At 50.6% G+C, this 16,244-nt stretch overlaps 1 protein-coding gene across 1 annotated transcript; it reads left to right on the top strand.

The window, feature by feature from the left end:
• Nucleotides 1-1,419: 1,419 nt before the first annotated feature.
• Nucleotides 1,420-8,047, top strand: ISCU (iron-sulfur cluster assembly enzyme). Its single transcript, XM_039249610.1, has 5 exons — nt 1,420-1,582; nt 3,164-3,277; nt 4,161-4,271; nt 5,993-6,071; nt 7,535-8,047. Exons 1-5 carry the CDS (start codon nt 1,469-1,471, stop codon nt 7,618-7,620), a joined length of 504 nt encoding a protein of 167 aa, XP_039105541.1. The 5' UTR covers nt 1,420-1,468; the 3' UTR covers nt 7,621-8,047.
• Nucleotides 8,048-16,244: the final 8,197 nt, after the last annotated feature.

Consider the following 16,244-nt stretch of genomic DNA (forward strand, 5'->3'; position numbering starts at 1 on the left):
ACTTCTCTAGAAACTTCATTTCCAAGCATTGTCATATAAATTATGTCAGTTTGCTACTTTATGAAAAGAGAAATTGATGCAGACATAAATATATCTGTGCTTTTTAAAAAATCAGGGCATGGCGTGTTCGCTTCCTCAAGCTCATTTTGCTGTGCCTGAATCGCAAATCCCCAGAGACCACCAAGGAGCCAACACCAATGCAAATACAAAAGGGCCTTTATTACAAGCCCGAGCAGGGGCTCACCTGTCAACCGCCACAGTGGCAGCAGGGTGAGACCCCGAACAGTAGCAAGCAGGGTTTTTATGGGTTAAGGGACAGGGGTGTTACAGCACACACATTGTACGTATAGCATCATCACATAAGTACCAATCATAATTGTACAGCACCCATGGTAACGGTTTTGACCATTCAGTATCTGTGAGGTGTCCGTTACTTCCCAATCATGAAGTAACCCAATCATGACCTTTGAGAATCCTTTGAAAATGACCAATTATGAGGTGAGTTCAAAGGGCCCATGTGGGGCTTAGGCAAGCGGTGAATGATCGGCTAGTTTGTACAAACTAGTTATCCATAGTCCCCAGTCCCTGACTCAGACCACAGGAATGTAACCTTCTTTTGATTGGCTGATCTGAGGGTGGTCTGAGGGTGGCTTCAGCCTTGAGCAATCTGAGGCTTTTCCTGGACCTGGGGCTGCGTGCAGCCCGAGGTTGCTCTTAATGGAGGCCTTAATTTCAAAGCAGCGTTACTTAGGCTCCTCAATTTTTGTATAGGAAAACATCGGTGTTTATTTGTTGCCTTTCTCCCTCACTAGCAAGGTTAATTATGTAAGCAAGTAATATGTTTTTTTCTTTCCCTTGAATCCCCAAAGTCTAGTACAGTGACTTGCCACATGGTAGGTACTCAACACCTATCTGCTCGATGAATGAATTATCCTTGAATGAGTACAAAAGCCAGGATCAAGGTGTAAAGAGATGATGTCATTTTCCTAGGGTCACACAGCCAGGAAGGAGCGGAATCAGGGTTGTCCGAGTTTCCCAAATTAGTCTCTCTGGGCAACCTTGGACGAGTTACTAAACCTCTCTGACCTTCAACTCCCTAAGCTGAAAAATGGGGTTAAGAGAAGCAGACCGGTTGACCCACTGCGCAGCACTCCGGCGGCAGCCTTTGTGAACGCTGGGCAGCGTTGTGATTCTTGGGTCCCGCAGGGCAGCTTCAGGAGCCCCTCAGAGCCGCAACCCCACGGGAAGAACAATCCCTCCACCTTCAAACCTTTCGCTTCGCGTCCCGCCCACCCCCGGAGGGGCGTGGTCAAGGCGGGGCCAAACGGGGACATGCGCACAGAAGGAAGGACGCAAGCGCGAAGTCGCGGTGGCGTAAAAGGGTGCGCGCTCCCAGCGAAGAGCCGACTCGCGGGCACGCCCCTCCTCTCAGTCTCGCGCTCGGCCTGCGCAGGCGCAAGCCCGCAAGATGGCGGCGGCTGGAGCGGGCCGTCTGAGGCGGGCAGCGTCCGCCCTGCTGCTCCGAAGCCCGCGCCTGCCCGCCCGGGAATTGTCGGCTCCGGCCCGGCTGTATCACAAGAAGGTAGGGGCGGACGAGGGGGTGCGCTGGGCCCGCACCGGCAAGGGGGCGGGAGGACGAGGACCGCCGAGGAGACTCGGGTCTGTCGGCGCCCGGCGGAGGCCCGGCCTGGAGAGGAGCGGTTGCCGGGCTGTGCGCGGCCCTGGGAGCCCCCACTGCAGCCGGGTAGGGGCCGTTCCCCTCGCGCGGCTCTGCCTGGACGAGCTTTCGTTTGCCGCACGGTGACTGCCTGCGCCTGAAATAAAACCACCCGCTGCCCGCGGGCCCCGCCGCTGGCTGCGCTTTCGTGCATACCAGCCTTAAAACCCACCCGCCCAGTTCGGAGGGCTCTGTTACGATCTGCCAGCCTGACTTCAGGGATGGACACACACCCTGGCGCGGGCTCCGGCTCCAGCCAGGCTGTCGCCCTGGCCAGGTGACCTTGGGCAAGTCACTGCTCTGCGCCGAGCCTGTTTTCCCCTTTTGTAAAATAAGGTCTTAGCATTCATCTACACAAGCTAGTGCTTGTGGAGTCCCCGGCATGGGGTCCAACTCATGGAGCTCATTTGTGGTGCAGTTACTGCTGTGGGACCCCCTAGCCTTCGAGTGGGGTCAGACTCGTAATCAACAGCTACGATGTTTTAATTTTTGTCTTCTTTTTTGGCGGGCGGAAAGGAGCGGAGCTGAGGGAGCAGGGATAGGCGCGTAGTTTGTAGCCCTTGCCTTCGGAGGGCGTGGAGTCTCCTAGACAGGAAACTCTCCCGCTCGGGAAAGGATTACCTGAAGAACGCAGTACAGCAGCATGGGGCAAAAAGGCCAGGTTTAGGTACTATTTTGTAGGTCCTTAGGCTTGGAGTCAAAATCCGTGGTCGGGTAAGTGGGGAAAGAAAACTGGGAAGATCGAGAGATTTAGGATGAACTGGTAACAAGCCCCAAGGTTATATTAAAGCCTTCTGTGTGCCAGTTTGAATAGATCCCACTCGGTTCTGGCTTCAGCGCTACGGCCTTGGCCTTCGCTCCTCCCCCACCCAGGGGTGGGTTTTGTTGACAGTACAGGCTCCACCAACGCGGGCTAGCCGCCTTTCTACCACGAGGGTGCGCTGCTCCGCCAGCGTGATTTCAGGGCCTTGAGGTACAGTTAGAACTGTTGTCATTTGATCACTCACCAATGCATTCCACAGCCTTGTTTCTTCTGGAACATTCTCCTTGAGGCTTCTGGACGGTCCTTCAATTGCCGGGCCATACTTAATTTTAGAATTGTTAATAGTAATCATTGCCCTTTGAAGATGGATTTTATTTGGAAATAACAAATGCTATTTGATTCCAAAGACTGGTGATCAAAAACTCTGTGGAATTATGACATGATTTTGCTGATTTTTCTCCAGCGCCTCAACTCTCTGAAGGTAGTTGGAGAAGAGCTACAAAAAGACGGGGTTATAAGTCTCACGGACATAAGTGTAGGCCTTCCGGCCCCAGTGAAGTTTGATATTTAGTGAGTGACTGTCAGGTTCAGCTTGCTGACCTCAAGGAGCTTACCATCAGATCGGGGGCGGGGGCAGTAACAAGAAAGAGTGATCATGTATTCTCTTAACCTTCCCATTTCAGGTTGTTGATCATTATGAAAATCCTAGGAACGTGGGGTCTCTTGACAAGACCGCAAAGAATGTTGGGACTGGATTGGTGGGAGCGCCGGCCTGCGGTGATGTGATGAAATTACAGGTACCACTGGTTTTCATCTTTAATGGTAATGATAGTTCACAAACCATTTGCACGTACAGCATTTCATTTGGGCTCCATCTGGATTCCTGTGACATGATGGGATGGGCTGATGTCACCAATCATTAGAGTAGGAACTGAATCTTAGTTCTGCCTCCTAGTACACGACGCCGACTCTTTCTGACAGTAAGCTGGTCTCCCCTTTCTACTCACTGTCTCGGCTTAAGTTCCAGCTGCAGCTTGGTAGACAGTTTTGTGAATTTTACCGATCAAAGGAAAACCACAGCTGTTGAGTTAGCGAAAACCAGTGAGACAGGAAATGCCGTAGATCAGCCCTCTCCTAAGTGGGAGACAGCACAAAGGCAGTGACTGGCACTCTGGGTAAACTGTAGCTCTGTCTACATCTTCATCTTGGGGAGTGAGTAGGCTGCTTGCCAGAGGTCTTCAGGCCTGTATTGGAAAAACGAGGCAGGAAGGAACCACTAGATGTCATTTGATGCCAAACTAAAAAAGCATTAACCAGAGAACTTTATTGCAGACTCTCCCAGTGTTTAAAAACGCAGGTTGAACTAGAGCCAGGAGCAGCAGAACGTCATAGCTAAAAAGCAAGCTAGGGTTACAAAACAAAAACAAACAAAAAACAGGAGGGAGGAGGGGGGCTTATCTTTACCAGGTAGGCACGTATAATTCCGATAGTTGTTCCTGTGCTTAAACTTTTCACCACTGAGCCCTTTGCAACAAAGCAAATTTAGTAATTAATGCCAGAACTTAAAGGTGTGGAAATGGAGACCAATGCCCTTGGGGAGAGCCCCAGTGAACCCCCATAAACCACGTTCTACAGGGCAGCACCAGGAATCCCTGCTTAACTCCTATCTCTTTTTTTTAGATTCAAGTAGATGAACAGGGGAAGATTGTGGATGCCAGGTTTAAAACGTTTGGCTGTGGTTCTGCCATTGCCTCCAGCTCACTAGCCACCGAATGGGTCAAAGGGAAGACGGTAAGGTTGCCTGCAAACTGAGAGAATCACATCACATTCCCGACAAACCTATCTCTCGATTAAGGGAAGGGTCTTGTGGGGGGCGGGGAGTCGCTGATTTTTTTCAAAATATTCTAATTTTTAAAATTTCTCCTACTTGGATTTTGATTAAATTCTTCTCCATGTTGAAAATTATGCATAATTTTATTAAGGTATATTTTATTGGGAGGGAGGTTGATAATTTTTATTTGTTCAGGGGTTTTGATGGTTTAGTTTTGTTTCTAATTACATAGAAAAAAGATCTTCACCTCCCCCACTAACAGAAAGAACAACAAAGAAATCTGAGGCTTTTCTCCAAAGTTGCTGATTATAATTTCCTAGGAGTTTAAGGGTGGGAGAGGTTATATTGTGGTTTGTGTCCTTGTTTATTTCCTTCCATCTTGTTTCAGGAAGGGTTGTGGGTGGCTTGTAAGGATTCATGAAATAACAAACTAGCCTGTGCTAACAGAGGGATTAAAGAATCAAAAACAGCGAAGATGGAGGCAAAGTGAAGAAATAAATCCAAACAGTGATCCCGGTGGCTGGTCCGTGGGTCCTCGGAGGGTGGGAAGGAGAGAGGCTCGAACATCTTTTCCATCCTTTTCTCTGCTCTTTCCCAGCAGCTACAGAGGTGGAAGGTCCCAAACCCAGTGAAGAGCTGGAGTTCCTAAAATCCAGTCATTAAAACCTCTCAGAAAAGCCAGAACGCAGGGCTTATCTTTGTAGCCCCAAGGGATGGAGTTCAGGGAGCTGAGTCACGGAGGGGTGTGCTTGGGGAGCAGGCGGCTCTGCGGCAGCGTGGAGTGCCAGGCCACATGCCACCTGCTTCCTGGAGCCCAAGGCCTTCTGGCCAGCAGCTCCTCTGGCAAGCACACACCGAACCTGTTCTGTCAGGAGGTGGCTCTGAAGTGACTGGTTAAGAACTGTCCTCAGGGAAACAGGAAATGAGACAAGGCACCTGTGCTCCCAGGATCTGGCCTTTGAGTTGTGATCAGAAAGTGGAGGACCTTAAGGGCCTCCCATCTGAGTTCCTAGGAACAGAATGTGAAGCATAATCGTTGAAGACAGCAGAACTGGGAAGCTGGGGGCCAGATGGGGAAACCTGGCATTCCTTAAGGCAGCAGGGCTCCATTCCACGTAGGCCTGCCTCACATGGCCTTGGGCACTCGACCAAACCTAGGTATCCTTTGCAGTCTGTTTCAAGGAGGCAGATCTTCTTTTAGGCAGAGGATGAGCCTAAAGAGAGCGCTCACCCCCACACCTGTCTGTGCCACTGGCCTATCTGCCATCTCTCCGACCGCTCTGGTGGAAGGGGTTTTCTTTGAACATTTGGTATAAGGACTTCAGTAAAACCGATATTCACAGAACCACAATAGGAAATCCCTCCCTTTAAAAAAAAAAAAAAAAAAAAAAGACTCGTGTCACCGGCCTCCAGCAGACCCCTGAGGGATTTCTCACTGGCTGGCTTGTGGAAGTGTCTGTGTCAGCCTTGCTGACCCCGGCCAAGCACTGGGGTGTGCTTACTCCAGCCTCGAGAGCACCAGCTGCAGCTCTGACACACAAGCAGGGGGCCTTTGGGGCTGTTAAAGGGAAATCACTCCCCACCACCCTGTCCTGAGGGCCTCTTTGACCTTCCTTTTTTTATTGCCTACTCTGTAAGCTGGAGCCTCGCTAACGCTGTTGGCCTTTCGCATGCCTCTCAGGTGGAGGAGGCCCTGACCATCAAGAACACAGACATCGCCAAGGAGCTCTGCCTGCCCCCCGTGAAACTGCACTGCTCCAGTAAGTCTCTGTTCCCAAATACCAGCAGGCGGGGACACTTGGAAGTTTGTGATGGTACCAGCTGGCATTTGTGCCAGGGTAATGGCGAGCCCATGTTCATCACAGAGTCCGTCTCGACGACCTGCAGCAGGTCAAAGCCCCGTGTGTCATGGCCGCATCCCCAGAAGAGTCTTCCAGGAGGTGGTGTGCCCTGGGCGTCGTGCTGAGCACAGCTAGTCTGCTAGTCCACTGCAGGTCATTACGTCTCCCTCTCACGGACCAGGGAGGCGGGGCTCAAGTCAAAGCGCCCCAGTCACACGGCTTCTAGCTGGGAAGGCCAGGACGTACGCCCCGATCTTTATATCAGAATGTGTGCTGTTCCCACCCCGTTGGAGTCAAGTTCAGACAGTAAAGGTGAAAAGTCAGCTTCTGCCCTGATCCCGTCTGTCGTGTGTATGTTGTCGCGTCCTTCCCAGGTGCTGTTCCTGTCAGGGCCACATCTGTGTACGGGACGACCAAGTCCACGTGTGCAGTAGCCCCCTCTCCGCTGTCCTAAGAGAAAGCCCAGAGGCCTTAACACCTCTACTTGGCTTTCCGTTCAGTCTCTGTCTTCAATCTAAAGCTCTTTCCATCCTCTCTCAACCTTCTACGGGAAGGAGAGAATGAGAAATAGCAGCCCTCACTTACTGATGGAGGTTTACTGACCAAATTAGTTAAAAGTCAGCAGGGAGCCAGGCCTCTTGCCAGGGTAAGCCTCACTGGGGACCCGAGGGCTGGGACGTGCAGTCCTCAGGAAGTCTGCTGAGACTGCAGCTCCTTCCACCTGAGCTGCCCTTTCAAGGACCTGGGAATAAAGGCCACAGGTTGCAAGCATTTTCACACGCGTCACGAAACCCCCGGCCTCCTCCTTCGGCCTCCTCGGGTCCCACAGCCTCTAGTTGCCATTCTGCCGCTGGCCGCTTCCTGCTGTCATCCCAAAACTTCCTTTCTCTTCCCCCCTGTAGCCTCACTTGTCATTCTGACTCCAGAGTAAAAGTGTTCACACCTGGGGTCCCTAGAGAGTAACGTGGCAGATGCCACCTATTGGCAGGACCTAAGTTCCGCCAGCTGGCTCAGCCACCGTCCACCACCCTTGTTCCTGACTACCACGTGGGCACGAGACCACGTTTTGTGTCCCTCTGATGCCTAAGTCCTCGTGCTATCCCAGCAAGAAAACAGTGTCTTCTAGAAGAGAGGTCATTCCAGCAGGCCGAAGGACTCGCCTAGAATCCCCGGTGTTTAAACCCCAGTCTGTCTCCAAAGCCACCAGACAGGAGCAGCCCGGCTCGGGGAACAGCTGGTCGGCTCTCCAGGCTTGCTCGTCCCCCGGCATCCTGGCCGGCCCTTCCCCACACCACAGCCCTCCCGCTCTTAAAGATGTGCTTCCTAAGCCTCTCTCTGTTGAGCCTACAAACTTAGCTTGTCTTTCCTTGTGCTGCTTCCAGTGCTGGCTGAAGACGCAATCAAGGCCGCCCTGGCTGATTACAAACTGAAACAAGAACCCAAGAAAGGAGAGGCGGAGAAGAAGTGAGCCCTCGGCAAAGTGTCCACCAGGCCACATACGCTGTTTGCCCACCCACCACGCAGCTATCGTAGATGCTCAGAAGCCCCTCACACTACAGTAAAAGAGCTTGGACACATGCACAGCACTCGCTGGTCACATTGTGGCTATAATGCAAGCAAAATACACACTTTACTCGTTCCAGATCCCGTGCTTTCTTTCAGCCTACTTTTATTGCCTTAACCCGGTTTGTGTATATTTTGAATTGTGCGCATGGCCTCAAAACCGAAATCAGGAATGCAGTCTCCGTGTGGCAGTCCGCGAAGTGCACGGATGCCTCTTCTCACCTGAACCTGCCTGGGGGAGATCACCAGTAGAAGGCCTCGATAGAGCCAATTACTGTACATAAGACAGATTTGCATATATATATATATAAAATAAAAAATGTAAGACCATGTTTTTCTCTGGTAAGTCTTGTCTCCTGGGGCCCTCGCTCACCCCCAGATCCCGCCCCAAGCCCCCTGGGGCTCCCAGGCCCTGGACCGTGACAACATGTGCACCTCTCTCAGTGAAGGCCACAGACAGAGATGGCCAGATGTGTGTCACATTCTGTGGAATGGGGTGAAGGAGAGGACAGGGCCATCTCTGTTCGTGGTTCTTTGCAAAATAATAGATAAATAAACCACATTGAAATAACAATAATAAATGAATTCACACAGGTCTTTATAGTAGGGATTCCTCTCTTTGGGAGGAAATGCTGGTAAAGTTTCAGAGAACTGTCCCAGCGGCTTGGAACCTTGACTTTAAAAATGAATTCAGCCACAACTTTGACCCAAGAGATTGATCTGGGTATGTATAGATCACTGATGGAATTCAGATTTCATACTAAAGACTGACACTGTGATTAAAAAAAAAAAAAAAAACGGGGGCAGGGGGGTGGCGCCTGGGTGGCTCAGTCGGTTAAGTGTCTGACTTCGGTTCATGGGTTCGAGCCCTGCGTCAGGCTCTGGCTGACAGCTATCTCGGAGCTTGGGGCCTCCTTCGGATTCTGTGTCTCCCTCTCTCTCTGACCCTCCCCTGCTCACACTGTCTCTCTCTCTCAGAAATAAATAAAACATTAAAAAAAAATTTTTTTTTAATTAAAAATTTAAAACATTTTTTAAAAAGGGTGCCTGGGTGGCTCAGTCTGTTGGGCATCTGACTCTAGATTTTGGCTCAGGTCATGATATGGTTTGTGGGCTCAAGCCCTCCATCGGGCTCCATGCTGACAGTGCAAGCCTGCCTGGGATTCTCTCTCCCTCTCATTGCCCCTCCCCACTCACACACTTTCTCTCAAAATAAGTAAATAAAAAAAACACCCAATGGATGAGTTGAAAATTCAGATTTCTAGGGCCAGCATTCCACTTTAGATCCCGACAGGTGATTTTTTTGTTTTGTTTTGTTTTCTAATGCTTATTTTTGAGAGAGAGACAAGAGTGCAGCCAGGTGAGGGGCAGAGAGAGAAACAGTCGGAAGCAGGCGCCAGGTTCTGAGTTGTCAGCACAGAGCCCGATGTAAGGCTCGAACCCAAGAACTGTGAGATCATGACCTGAGCCAAGGTCAGACGTTTAGCCAACTGAGCCCCTCAGGTGCCCCTTGGCAGGTGATTCTAATGCCTCTGACCTCTGGCGGTCTGGGTGGTTCTGGGTAGTGGTGGAGGAGCCCAGTCACAGGGAGGGAACTTCCTCTGTCCATCCTCTGTCATGCCCTGCACAGGTGTGCTTTCTGAGGAGTTCATCCGGACCTGTCTGCACATGTGCATGACCTGAGGTTTTTAAAACACCCATCCCTGGCTCAGGCATGAATAACATTCTCCGCAGTGTCCCTCCTGACCCTTGTCTGCCCCCAGAGCTGTGGGTATCATTTTGAGGTGTCCACAGTCCTGCATCAGCCAAAATCCCACTAAAAGGGGTCCAATTTTCTAGCAACAAACGTGATCTTAAAGTAGCAGTGAGCCATCTCAAATCTCCTTCAAACTCTTCAAGAGTTAAAAAAAAAAAAAAAGGAAAACAAAAAGTCCTCTGAGTCTTGGAGGAGGGCACACAACTTCAAAGTCCATTCCCTCCACACAGCGGGGCCTTTATAAGAATCTCAAATTAGGGCCACCGGGTAGAGCCATGTCAAAATGTCCCGTGTGGCACATTCTACTGTTTAATTCGCCATCCCTGTAAGCAAAGCTGGTCCCGTTCCCTTCCTTATTATATGTGGCCACACTGCAATTCCACATCGCTTTTCTTTGTAATTAAAAAAAAAAAAAAAAAATTTATGTCCCGGGTAACGTCCCCTGAGACTTGAACCAGAATTCTACACGTCCTGAGCTGCTCCCAAAAAGCCACAGCAGGATCACCAGCACAGCTCAAACCTCAAAATAGGTGTTTGTGCAGCTAAAAGAGAGGAATTTTTTTTTAAACTTACATTCAAGACCCTCCTGGCCCCGGACAAATCTAGTTTTCGCCACACGAGGGCACCACATACCCTTCCAGGAGCTTAACGCTAGGTCTTCGCGTCTCTAAGGAAACCCTCCACGCCGGCCCTTGGCCCTTACGTTTGTCAGTTTGTCATCCGTTGAGTCTCACGACAACCCTCTGAGGTGGACGTCATGTAAACAGACTCAAGCCAAAGGCCCTGCTTCTCCTTCCTGGTCTCCTCCTGGCAGAAGGCACCGAAGATTCCTACAGCACACCAGACGCTCGCCTGGGCCGGGAGAATTCCCATGAAGACCAGCCAACCCAGGATGAGCCCCAGTGCATTCAGGTGGCCAACTCGCCACCGAGCACCGGGGCCCTGTGCATCAGAGTCATCCGGGAGCCTGGTTTCACCCCGATGCCCCATCAACTCTGATGTCCTAAAGGTGGAGCCTGGGCACTGGTATTTTTTTTTTAAAAGCTCCCCAGGAGTTTCCAACATGCACCCATGGGTGAGAGCCACGGTGCACTGTGTAAATAAATCAGTTGCCCAGATTATGTCAGTGGATGCTCACGGTCCTGTGAGTTGTCACCTCCCATCTCCACAAAGAGCTCCTGAGTCCCTCCCTCTCCGGCCCTCAACGTCTGCCTTAGTCCAGGCCATCATCACCTCTCTCCTGGCCTCCCCAGTGGTCTCCTCGCCTCTAGCCTCACAGTTGGGATCGACTTCACACGTGCCTGACTCCGTCACTCCTTCTCTTAAAACCTGTCCATGGCTCCCTGTCGCACTTCCGACAAATTCCACACTTCCTACCACATCGATGGATTTGCCCCAGCCATGCTGAACCTTACTGTTAGGCCTTTCCCTTGCTTCTGGCAGGAAGGCCCTCACCAGGCATTCTCCCTTAACCCCCACTCAGCCTGAGAGCCTCATCTCAGGCATCACCTCTTCTGAGAAGCCTTCCTGGATTGTCCCAGGTTGAGTTAGGTGCCTCTCTCTGCTCCCACAGTCCCCTATACATCTTAATCACATATGTGTCATCCATGACATTGCAATTTGCTGTTCTCTTGTTTTTCCATATCATTACACAGACGTTTCTTTTTTTTTTTTTTTCAATTTTAAATAGGTAACACACTAAAAGAAAAAAATTCAAACAACCTGAAATGGAAGAGTGCTGTATGTTTCCCTGCCACCCCTCACTCCCCAGCCTCCTTCCCCAGAGGCAACCTCTGACACTCATTCCTTAGGTGTCCTTCTAGAAATTCTCTAGGCATACCCAAGTACACGTGTGTTTAAAGAAACCACCTTTTCTTTTTCACACAGGTGATACCATACTATACATACTTCTGCCATGTTTATTTTCCTCTTGACCGTATTCCCTATCCATTCCTACAGATCTGCTACATTCTTCACAGCTGCACACACAGCATTCTATATATGAAGGTCCGTGATTTAGTTTTCTGTTGATGATTAAATAGATTATTTTCATGGCAATGTCTTAATTAGGGGACCCAGCATCTGGTACAGTTCTTAACTCACTAGGGAATTCCCTGAATGCTTATTCAGTGTATGGATGGATGGGTGTCTGGATTGGTGGGTATGGATGGGTGGGCAGATGGATGGATGGATGGATGGATTAGTGGGTGGGTGGAAGGGAGAGTGGGTGGATTGGTAGGTAGGGGGGATGGATGGATGGATGGATGGATGGATGGATGGATTCATGGGTAGGGGTACAGATAGACGGATGGTTGGTCAATGAATGGGTGGGTAAACAGAAGGGTGGATGGATGGAGGGTGTGTGAGTGGATGGATAAGTGGGTAGATGGATGAATGGATAGATAGATATGTGGGTGGATGGGTGGGTGGGTAGATGGATGGACAGATATCTATGGATGGATGAAGGATATGTGGGGGGATGAGTGGGTTAATGGGTGAATGGATACATAGATAGATAGTGGGTGGGTGGTGGATAGATGGATGATGGATGGACGGATGGACAGATGGTGAACCAGGCTCAGAATGGTGAAATGTCTTGCCCCCGATGACACAGCTAGGAAGCAGGAGGCCAGCACTCCGCTGAGGTCCTCTATCCACCTCCCACCCCTTTCAAAGTACCACACCACAACTATGACCATGTCTCTAATTTAACCTTTCCTAGATGTTATTCCTGGATTTGGGCCACTAGGGACCACATCAGAATGCACAGTTTTAGAACCTCACATTAAGCATGTCCTGTCAAAACTAGCGGTCTCTATCCTGGAGTCTTATTTAAATGCCAAGCAAATGAGAGGCACCTCTTGATGACTGAGGCCCCTTGAACTTGAGGCAGGAATACAGACTCTGTGTCCAACCTCATGACAGGACAGAATACTTCTAGATCCCACTGAGTCTTGGTAGAGTGAGGGGACCCTGCAGATGAGCTCCAGCCCCAACCAGAAGCTGAATGGGGAGCACTTCCTTCATCAATGGCTTATCTGCTTGCTTTCTCCATCCTCCAAGGTGACATCAGCCAACCCCTCCCAAAACCACCTCTCCCGAGAAGGCCATCTCCATACAGGGAGGCAGCAGCAGCACAAAGCAGAGTGAGCCTGGAGTCCTAGAATCAGACAGGGTGGGTTCAAGTCCTGGCTGTCACCATGGGGCCCTGAACAAGAGGCTTCAACCACCCCAAGCCTCAGTGTATTCATCTGCAGAATGGGAATGATAACAGTACCTACCGGGTCAGGTTGACCTGGCAATTAAATGAGATAATCCAATAAAGCATACGAGTTCATTATTGTTATGGTGTCTGTTACGATTCCGCGCAACAGCTCAGCCCTGACTACATACCTGGCACAGTTGCTGGGTATTTCTATAGATTTGCTCATTGACTCCTCCCAGGAGTAACAAAGGAGGAACTCTGGCCCTAGACTGCCTGATCCAGAGTCCAGGCACTACGCTCATGCTCTCTACTGCTATTATTGCTGTGAGCATGGGTATTATTACTATCATTACAAATAGTAACTACTGTTACTCTTACTTCTACTGTTACCACTCCCACTACTACTGCTACTCTTTTTAAAATACTATAATCTCAAGGCTTCCAACCTATGGTATCTTTACCATGAGACCAGCCTTCACAGTACGTCCTTCAAAGCAACAGAACTCTTGTCTGGCTGCACCAGTGCAAGAGACACACAGATGTGACTTCTGTCACACATGGCTTATTGGGCCAGCTCCCTCCACAGTCCTTGGCCAACCACAGGGCATGGCTATCCCCCAGGCCCAGCACCACCCTCCCCGCCCAGCTATCTTTAGAAAAGTCATGTTAGGCACTCTACCCTGGCCTCACCTCAGAGAAGCCCAGCTCCCAGAATAACTCCAGAAGGCCCCCAGGGTGAGGACAACTATTATTGCCCTAGAGCTGCTTGTGCCAAAGATGCTCCAGGGGCCTCCCATCCTGCCCCTGGCACCTCTGGCCAATGGGCCAAAGGACCCCCCGCTACACCAACACCTCCCCACCACATGCAGCCCTGTGTCGCTGGCCCCTTTTGAGCAGGACCACAGGACCTTAGAGAGCAACCCTGGATGAGGACTAGGGCACTTGGGATCTGACCCCAGCTCTGCCATGATCTCTGCATGTGACTGTAATCAGGTACTCAACCACTCAGACCCTTGATTTCCCTTTCTGAAATATCAGCAGAAAGCTAGCTCTTAAGTCGCAGGATTGCTGTAAGGATTGAATGAATTATCACAGGTCCAGTTTTAAAAAAAAAACAGAGCCAGGCATGTAGTTAGAGCTCAATAAGTGTTAACCACTATCACCATCACCACCATCACCATCACCCCCGCCATCATTGTTCATCATCATCACCATTACCCATCATCACCATCACCGTCACCACAATCCCCATCATCACTACCACCATCACCATCACCCCCGCCATCATTGTTCATCATCATCACCACCATTATTATCACCACCTTCACCATCACCACCATCCCTGTCATCACCACCACCACCACCACCACCATCATCATCATCACCAGGATCCCCATTATCCTGCCACCATCATTGTCATCCCCAACATCACCATCATTCTCACCATCACCATCACCCCTATCTCCATCACCATCATCACCACCACCACCACCAGCATCACCAAATTCAGCAGCAGCAACACTGCCATCACCATCATGGTAATCACCATCATACGGTCACCATATGAACTAATTGGTGTTCCCCCAAAATTCATATGGTAAAACCCTAACCTTCAACGTGACTATTTGAAGACAGGGCCTTTAGGAGGTAATTACAGTTAAATGAGGTCATAAGAGCGGAGCCTTACAAGAACACTTTCTCTGTGCACACCTACAGGAAAGCCCATGTGTGGACAAAGTAGCTGTCTACAAGCCAAGAAGAAAGCTCTCACCAGAAACTGAGCCCTGTCCAAACCTTCATCTTAGACTTTCCAGCCTCCAGAACTATGAGAAAATCAATTTTTATTGCTTAAGCCATGTAGTCTAGGGTATTCTGTTCTGTTATGGCAGCTCAAACAGACTCATACATCATCATCACCATCACCACCATCATCATCGTCATCACCGTCACCATCATCATCACCATCATCACCATCATTGTTCCAGGTCAGATTCCCCCCAAGAAGCCGACTCTGAGATGGAGACGAGCATGAAGGGCATTTATTTGGGGGTGTTCCTGTGGAAGGGTGGTAACAAAGCAGGACTGGGCAGAGGGAGGAGATGGGCAGTAGTGTACCCCCAACAAAACTGCCCATCGGTCCCAGGAGGAGCTCTCAATCTGACAGCCCCTCAGACTCGTCTGGCATTTGGGCCCTCGGCACTTACAAGCTCCAGAATTTATCACAACTGGGGTTCCGAGGAGATTTGCATCTTACAAGAAGACGAGCCAAGGGCTTACCACCAAGGAGTAAATCATTAGAGTGGAATTCCAGGCATCTGTTGGGTTTACCATCTGGGGGCAAAGGAGATTTGTGGGAGCTTCTCACACTGTCCCACAGGCCCCAGAATCTCGCTTACTTTCCCACAACAGCAGGGCCCCTAGGGACCGCCTCCCTTCAAGCAGGGACTCCTCCATTCTAACCCCAAAGGCTTGGGACAGCGTGGCCCTGCTTCCTGGCAAGCCTGCATGGACGGCCGCCGGGATCTGTCTCCTCTTGACCTTTCCCACTCTTTTTTCTAGGGAGCTGAACCAAGGGATGATCTGCTCGTGCAGGCGAGTCCTTTTCTGGCTGAGCTGACGGAGCTCAGGGCCCTGGGGAGACAGTCTGGGTCAGGGCCACCTGCACTTCATGGCCACAAGCAAGCGTGGGCCTCGCTCATTTAGAAAACCTGCAAGGGGCTGTTACAGGGCGAAATGAGGTCACATGATCAAAGTGGCCAGGACAGCCAGGCACACAGTAGGTGTTTACTAAACGCTCCTTCGTCCACAACACAGACCCTTAGCAGGCACCACAGGGCAGAAGGAGAAGTCAGGATCTACGGTCAAGTAGTGGCTTCCTACGGAACCTCTCTCTCTGACCTCTGAGGCCCTACCTGCCTATCTTTCGCCCCCGCTCAACCTATTTCAGCCCCAGTGGCCTCTCTGCCCGCCCTCAGAGTCACCAAGCTCATTCCCACGTGCTGGTCCCTCTACCCAGAGCCCTCTTCCCCAGAGCTTCCCAAGGCTGCCTCCTCCATTCGGGTCCTACCTCACCCCACCCACCCCTGCTCAGGTAGAAACCCATGCCTCCTCTAGCTCATCATACCGGTTATTTTCTCCATAGTACACAGCACCCTAAATTCCCTTGCGCAGCGAGGGTGTGTCTGAGGATTCACCATTCAATCTCTGATGCCTAGAACGGTAACTGTGTACAACAGAGAGGAGGCCCTCCCAAAGGCCCTTTCTGGCCACAGGTTCTGGAAATGGTAGGAGGCAAGAGAAAGACCTGTTCTCATTCCCTGGGCAACTCTTTCTCCTCTGTATTTGCAGTTTCTCTGCAAAAAGGAGGGGACTGGACCCAATGAATCCATATTCCCTTCCAGCTCAAACAAAAAGATTCCACAAACTTGGACAACTTCTCATTTTAGCCAGTAACCAACTCCTGCCAGAACATGATTCATCTCTACCGATTTTGCCTAGCAACCGGCCCTTCCCCCTACACCCCGAATCACCCTCCCCCCAAGAAAAATTCCTCCCCCACCACACACCC

The sequence above is a fragment of the Hyaena hyaena genome, unplaced genomic scaffold (assembly GCF_003009895.1).
Source record: "Hyaena hyaena isolate Hyena2069 unplaced genomic scaffold, ASM300989v1 scaffold_0, whole genome shotgun sequence".
Lineage (NCBI taxonomy): Eukaryota > Metazoa > Chordata > Mammalia > Carnivora > Hyaenidae > Hyaena > Hyaena hyaena.